General features: G+C 36.6%; 1 protein-coding gene across 1 annotated transcript; it reads left to right on the top strand.

Moving 5' to 3' along the window:
- The first annotated feature begins 7166 nt into the window (after nt 1-7166).
- LOC136821711 (uncharacterized) lies at nt 7167-7814 on the top strand. The gene has a single exon (XM_067077917.1). It carries the CDS (start codon nt 7167-7169, stop codon nt 7812-7814), a length of 648 nt encoding a protein of 215 aa, XP_066934018.1.
- Nucleotides 7815-8109: the final 295 nt, after the last annotated feature.

The raw sequence follows: 8109 nt of genomic DNA, 5'->3' as shown, positions 1-8109 counted from the left end.
GCATATTTATTTTTCTTATAAGCATATACTTTATGAGAATCAAATCAATAACTTTTGATAGACGGTGATATACTTTTCGGTAATCAGTTCTTACAAAGTAAACAAAGGATGGCACGCAATATGAGCATATTTATTTTTCTTATAATCATATACTTTATAAGAATCAAATCAATAACTCTTGATAGACGGTGATATACCTTTCGGTAATTAGTTCTTACAAAGTAAACAAAGGATGGCGCACAATATGAGCATATTTATTTTTCTTATAAGCATATACTTTATAAGAATCAAATCAATAACGCTTGATAGACGGTGATATACCTTTCGGTAATTAGTTCTTACAAAGTAAACAAGGGACGGCGCACATTATGAGCATATTTACTTTTCTTATAAGCATATACTTTATAAGAATCAAATCAATAACTCTTGATAGACGGTGATATACTTTAGGTAATTAGTTCTTACAATGTAAACAAGCGATGGCACACAATCTGAGCACATTTATGTTTCTTATAAGCATTTAATTTATAGGAATCAAATCAATAACTCTTGATAGACGGTAATATACCTTTCGGTAATTAGTTCTTACAAAGTAAACAAGCGATGGCACACAATATGAGCACATTTATTTTTCTTATAAGCATTTACTTTATAAGAATCAAATCAATAACTCTCGATAGACGGTGATATACCTTTCGGTAATTAGTTCTTACAAAGTAAACAAGGGATTGCGCACAATATGAGCATATTCATTTTTATATAAGCATTTGCTTTATAAGAATCAAATCAATAACTTTTGATAGACGGTGATATTACCTTTGTTTATTAGTTCTGAAAAATTAAACAACAATTGTTCTTAAATTGGTCTTATTTTTTTAGCGATTTTGAGCCTCGTTGTTCTTATAAAATTGTTTCATCAAGGCTCGATGTAAAGTACATTTCAAATTAGCTTCAATCTCTACTTTTTGTTTTTCCAATGTAGTTTAAATTCTAGGCGAAATTTTCGACTTCAAGTCGTCTTGTTTATCTTTTCCATTTGAATGACTCCCTCTTTTTGGAAGAATTAAGCACAATGCAAACAGAACTAGAGGTTCACTCCAAAATATAGCTAAGCGTAACCGAGCTGTTTTTAAAAAGAAAATATGCTTATAAGAACGTGTACTCACTGGTCACAGAAAATCTAGAACACACAAAAGTTTGTATCCAAGCCATCAACGACATGGATCCGTGAAGATCTTCTTTGCAATCTTGCTCCGGTTCAATAGGTGAATGCGCTCTAATTCCTAAAATGACGTGGAATGATAGAATTCATTAAAATGGCTTCATTAGACAAAGGTAGAGAAGCAAATTTTAGTTTTATTTGACACTCAAAAACCCACAATTTATGCGGCCCGTTGGCGTAAACCGTTGTTGCTTCTCTTCAAACTCATTACGTTGACTCTCAAAAAAATTTTTTTGCTCTTCCTTTTATTAATAAGAAAGAACCACTGCGAAGGAAAAATTATCTCCATAAGTCTCCATAAAAAAAGTATTTTTAAGAAAATCAACCGCTGTCAATCTTATACAAAAATGCATACTAACCAGATTGTAGGGCAGTTCCAAGGTCGCTTTCTATTCTGACAAAGGTGCTCCTTAGAATTGCCGGAAAGCACTGTTTTTGCAAGTCATCATTAATTCTGGTTTCTCGTCTCCATGCCTCCAAGCCTTTCCCACCAACATTTCTTCACTGGGGAGAAAACGACAACATCAAGGGGTTGTGATATGCAGGTGGTGTTTGGAATGAGAGGAATGAATGCACTATTGTGACGGTGACATTCACTCAAGTCGTCGACAGTGTAATGACACCCATGATTGTCACCAATGATAACCTTCTTTCCAGTCAACTCCTTCAGATGTCCATAAACCATTTGGTGAGGGATCGTGCCTCAAACCTACCATTTTGACTCGTGGTATACGAAGCACCTTAGAGAAATGTAATGAGATACGTTATTTCCCCAATATAATTCAAAGCCCACATTTAAGCGACTCAGGTGTTGTCTGTAAATAAATGCTAAGACAGGCTATGTGAACAGTAAAATAAGCAAAAAAAAACTTATTGATGACAAATATGAATCTGGAGGAGTCAGTTTCTACATAGAAACATACATACCTCTTGGCCCGTGTTTCTTCCAGTTTTCCCACATACATTTCGAAATATATACAATCATGGGTGGCATAAACTCACCTTCGGGTTGCCGCAACACATAACTGTGGACGAAGTTTTCGAGTGAGGCAAGCATCATTCAACCCTCCGTCTCCTCTTAGATACAATGACCTGGATGAGATAATATAGGTCGATAAAGTTGATTAGCATGCCCTGCGAAACAGAGATATGGTGTGCTCACAATCCAAAAAGACTCCTGTGTAAAGGACCCGGTCAGATCTTAATATGCTAGGTTTAAGTCACGAATTGAATTGCAATGTAATACTGAAATTCCCAGCACGAAAGATAACATCCATCCATATCACAAAAGGTACAAGAATCCAATTAAACTTTCGATAAAATTAGTTAACCTATGATTAGGACTTGAGTATGAAATCTCCACCAAAAAAACGAAGATTTTGAATCCCTATATTTGTTTATTTGCCTGATTCTATCTTAAAAGGTACGAATTTGCACATCGGGTCACTGAGGAAGGGGTGTAAAACACCTTTTCTCTTGAAATAAAGTGGTCAGATTTGAGCAATATTCAGAAATGTTAACCTTTTTCTTTCCGGGATCATCAGTGAAATCGGTCTCATCAAAATTCCAAATATTCTCTGGCGGAACCCTGTCGAGTTCTTTTTCCAGATTCACGAAAAATTTGTTCACGTCTTTAAGTTAACCCACTTCTGTTCGGTTTGACGTTGTCTACACTTCGTAGTTTGAGTTTAAAGTCACGAATGAAGCGTTTCATCCATGCTAGGAAGGTTTTCATTTTTGAACAACTGTAAGACAATATATACCTGTTTTTTATAAGCATATAGGCTCGGCGATGCCTAGGTCGAGGCTTGGCAAGGCCGAAAAATGTTCATAATGATGCTTATACCCCGAGCAAAATGTTAGGAAAATTCCGAAAATCCGTAAAACCCCAGCCCAACCCAAGAAAGACATTTTTCTTGGGCTCAAGTAATGCTTCGTACAGGGCTTAAATTATTGCCATTTCTGAGCCTAGATATGCTTATAAATGCAATGCTTATAAAAAACATAAAAATGTAAATTGGTTTAATAAAATTCGTCACCATTCTGACAGTTCATTTCCTCTAAAAAAACAGACGTCGGTGTATCAGAATATTTCTCTCACCTTTACGCCCTTTTTGTTAGTCTTGAACAAAGTATCATAGATCCGTACTATCCATGGGTTCCTGCCACCCACACGTATGCTCCACCAATGAAGCCAGTGCCTTCTCTTCTTCATGATCGAGAACGGCCGGGCGTCAAAACACTCTCTGTAATTCGAAAAACAATTTTAAGTCCCTGGAAGATCGAATTAAAGAGAGTTAACTATTTATTGTCTCAGATGTCGTTATAGAATCGGTCAATGGATTATCAAAAATGTTTTTAGATAAATCTTCAAACTTTCATTTTGTTTTGTCCGAGTATTTTATCGTCATGCGTCCTGTAGAAGCCATAAAGAATAATAGAGTCCCAAACTTTTGGGCGAACTCGTTGAAAATGCAAAATGCCTACGATTTAAAAAGCAGAGGATATAACAATAATAATAATAATGTTTTACAGATTTCCAGGCCACCGTGCATGCACATGGGCCTCTATAAATCGCTCATACATTGGTTTGGTTTATTACAAAGGTTACTAAACCGATCTTGTTTTACAAAATATCTTTTTTAAATATAATCCTCCTTGAGGACTTCCTCGCACTCTCCATTTGTAATCGCTCTGCGGCATTGCTCGATTTCTCTCGTTTGCTTTACTTCTCCATTCTTTTACTTGGTCTCTTTCCATTATTGTTAAATCGTCTGTGATGCTCATGTTGGCGTACTTGTCGTACTGCTTCAATTCCCTTAAGTTTCTCATAAATTTGTATTTTACATGCCCGCCATTAAATACAACTTTGATTGGTCGTGTACGATTTGATTCTTTGCCAATACGGGAGACGTAAGTTGGCTCTGTGTTTATTTTAACGTCGTTTAGGAGTTCGTTTACGAAATCATTTTCATCTCTATTGCCATTCTCTTCCACTCCATGGATGATGATGTTAGCTTCCCTTGATTGCTTTCTCTGTTCTTCCATTTGTTCTTCGACCTTTTCGCTGCGAAGTATTTGTTTCATGCTGGATATATTTAACTCGTCATTGGTTTTCGTTATTTCTGCAAAACTTTTCTTTGAATTTGTTTTCGTTTTGTTATCTGTAGGTTTCGCATTCATTGTATCTTCGATTTTAGTGGTAAGTTTAGTTTCCAGCGCTAAAAATTGAGCTTGAATTGTATCGGCAACATGGTTCCTTTCTTTAACGTATCCCTGACATCTAGCTTGTAATTCTTTAACCGCAACATTCAACTTCCTTTCATTCTCGTTTTTCACCTTGATAATATTTTCGCACGCTTCAATTTCTTTACGGCTATGTGTGCAGCTTTTGATTTTCTCCGATTGGTCCAAGATTTTTCGGTGTAGCTCTTGATCGATGGAACAGCAATTTATGCATTGGTATTTTCGATAGCCTTTATTCAGGAACATTTGTATTTGGTAAGATGGTAGTCCTGTGCATGCATAATGCAGTGTTCGTTGACATTTATGACATTCTATTCTCATTTTGTCGTCATCTTTTATGCAATTTTGTTCCGTACATCGATTTGCAACATTTTCGATTTCATCTCTTGTTGAAATTCTGCTAGGCGATACCGTTTTTTGTTGAAATTTGGTCGTTTTTTTCATGTTTTTGTATTTTATTTTAACGTCAAAGTCTACTGGCAACGATCAAAGCATTTGTCAGCTTTGGGCCAATCAGATTGTCGTATTTAATTTTTATTATTTTCAAGAAGTAGTCGGGGGGTTATTCGAACTAACTATTTGTTAACTGTAAAAATAATATGATGAACATTTTTTTAATGTCTGAATTGGAAAAATATGAAAATGAAATTTATATATTTGTGAAATTCTTGCTGAACGCTCTCATATTTCCATTTACAAAATCAATGTCATGAAATATTACACCCCCTACTACAGTCATGTTTGTATACACTCGTTACCAGACTTCCAATCACCGGTCTTAATAACATAATTTTGGACGTTTTTAGGACGCCTTTTAGGCGTCTTGTAAAAATCAAGTCCGTTAAAGACGTTTTAAGGACGTCCCAATTGGACGGGGACGGGCTTAGGACGGGCGGACGTGATTTGGACGTCATATAGTCGTCCTCCAGACTTTTTGTGCCCACTGAGAAATGCAAAAATTGGACAAAAATCCACTTTTTTTTAGATTTTGACCGTTTTTTGACCATTTTTGGTCAACGAATGAGCCAAGAACCTCTAATTTGGCCCTGGTTCACTTCATTCTGTGCTCCAGCGAAGTTTCACCCCTGGGCACCTTTCTATCATTCAGGCAGGTCTGTGCGGTGGGCCTGATTGCTTTAATTTCCCTTACCTACCCTCCCTTAGCCGCCACCTATCCCGCCCTTCCTAAATCAGGCGGCACCGAAGGCGCTTAAAAGAAAGGAGACTATAAGCTATCCAACGGACTAAATAAACGAGCTTCTAACTCTTTCTAGATCCGGAGATATAAGCCTTTAAAGTTAGAACTAGCGATTTTCTTTAAAAAACTTAGAAAAAAATTACCGTGGCACTTAAAGGGTTAAAGTTAAACCAAATCGATCGTAAACAACTAGGCCGTGAGTATTCTATGTGGCTTTGCTGGTTTTTGGAATAGCGTATACCTTTTCGATATTATGTAAAAGTCTTATCGTCTTTTGCCAGATTTCATTACTTGGAACTCCAAGTTTCGGAATCCAAAATTTGATCTTCTTGTTTATCTCTTCCATGATAGCGGCGCCTGTAGAAAGATTATTGTATGTTATTGAAGTGGCTCAAGAAGCGTTATGTTACAGTATTTAACATATAGTATATTTTTTGAAGAGAATTGTATTCTTATTTCGATGTTAAAAATGAAGACATTTCTTTCAGTTTCATATAATGAATATTACCTCCTTGTGCTGAGCCAGTGTTACCAAATATGCTGCCAGCCATATTGATGATGTAGAGTTCCTTCACTTCTTTTGTCATTGCTATCTTCTGATAGAAGGGATGGTCTCGTACAAAGAACAAGGTGATTAGTTTCTCCATTGCCAACGAAACTTCTACAAAATGAAGATGTATCTCTAGTAAGCTTAATGTTTAGTCTATGTATTCATCTAGCTTACTGAGGCAATAAATTCTTAATTCCTTACTTCACAACAACAAAATTCAAATTCATCATTGCATTCATCTAGCTTACTCTTAATTCCTTACTTCACAACAAGACCCGGACACACGAAAAATTCAAATTCATCATTGGAATATCAAACCTTCAAAGCAGTTTCTTCTGACAGATATCCGGAACAACATAACACTGGAGAGATAATCAAAAACCATGGAACTGAAACGTGTACAGCAAATCACTAACCGAAAGAAGCAGCCCCTCTTCCTACTGTTTGTAGATTTATCTGCAGCATTTGATCACATTCCGAGACATTGGTTATTCGAATCAATCAAAATGCGATTTCCCGATAACAATCTACCACCACTGTTCACCATACTCGAACAACTCTACAAACAGACAACTCTCACTTTCCAGGAATCAAATACCTTTCAAACTACATCAGGAGTCCGCCAAGGAGGCCCAGAGAGCCCGTTCCTCTTTAATCTCTACATCGATTTTGTCATGCGTGTCTTTATGAGTGAAGCCAATGCAGAAAGTATCAACTTCTATAAACATTCATACCGTTTGAATCCAAGAAGTATCTCTAGAGCAAATAGAATATCTATGAGAGAGAACAATTTACGCAATTGGGGGACATCAACATTACCGTGGTGCGGATACGCGGACGATCTCATCCTTTTTCTCATCAGTCAACTAGATTTGCAAAGCTCTATCAACTTTCTAGATCAAACGTTTACTCGATTTGGACTATCAATAAACGCTTTGTAAACCGAATCTATGATACTTAACTGTACCGAACAGGATTACCCAAAATCCATCATCAAATTGAGGAACATTGATATCAAAAACGTCAAAACGTTCAAATATCTCGGAGCTTTCATTCACTTTGAGGAACCGAATACCGGTGACATCGAGATTAATTACCGTATTCAACAGGCGACTAACAAATTCGCAGAAATGACCAACCTTCTTCAAAATTTCAATGTCCATTTGAAAACTCGTATCATCTTCTTAAATAGTTATGTACGTAGTCGCTTAATCTACTCATGCCAAAATTGGAATTTATATTCAAGCCAACTTGAGCGACTAAACGTCACATATCGTCGATTCCTACGTCGAATGATTAGAGGTGGTTTTCGTTTCGTAAATGAGTCTAACAACGATTTCCGTTATCAGGTAACCAACAACAGACTCCATGAAATATGTGGTACATCAGATTTGTCCAATTTCATTGGAAAACAGCAGCTGGAATATGCTAAACATGTTATTCGTATGACCCACGAGCGTTCCATTAAACTGTTGATGTTCAACGATGATAAGTATACGAAACGTGGAAGACCATTTAAAACTCTGCTAGATCAAGTAACTGATCAAAACTCCCTTACAACAGATGGTCTCTGCAACAGTGCTATGTTGAGAAAATGATTTTCTAATATATTTTTTCTAGTTGTTCTTGCTGATATGATGATCGGTGGGAAGTATCTTGCAATCCAGATCAGCTGATCTGGATTTCTCGATGCTTCCCACCCCTATAGTACTAGTCATAGTATTTTGGTAAAATTTATATATATATATAATGGACGCTATATGGCTGTGGTTGTCCGTCTGCTCGATTAGCCACTTTATGTAATTGGAAGACGTTGCCTCTCCTGGGTCTGTAGCTTTGAATAATGCTATCGATTTGTCAAGAAAAGCGAAGAGAATTGACTCCGAGCGGCCA

This window comes from Clytia hemisphaerica, unplaced genomic scaffold, assembly GCF_902728285.1.
Source record: "Clytia hemisphaerica strain Z4C2 unplaced genomic scaffold, Clytia hemisphaerica genome assembly, whole genome shotgun sequence".
Lineage (NCBI taxonomy): Eukaryota > Metazoa > Cnidaria > Hydrozoa > Leptothecata > Clytiidae > Clytia > Clytia hemisphaerica.
The sequence above is the reverse complement of the archived record's forward strand: the minus strand, read 5'-3'. Positions and strand labels throughout refer to the sequence as shown.

Excerpts from the sequence above, each read along its gene's own strand:
- LOC136821711 (XM_067077917.1), top strand. The coding sequence starts at position 7,167 with ATGATACTTAACTGTACCGAACAGGATTACCCAAAATCCATCATCAAA.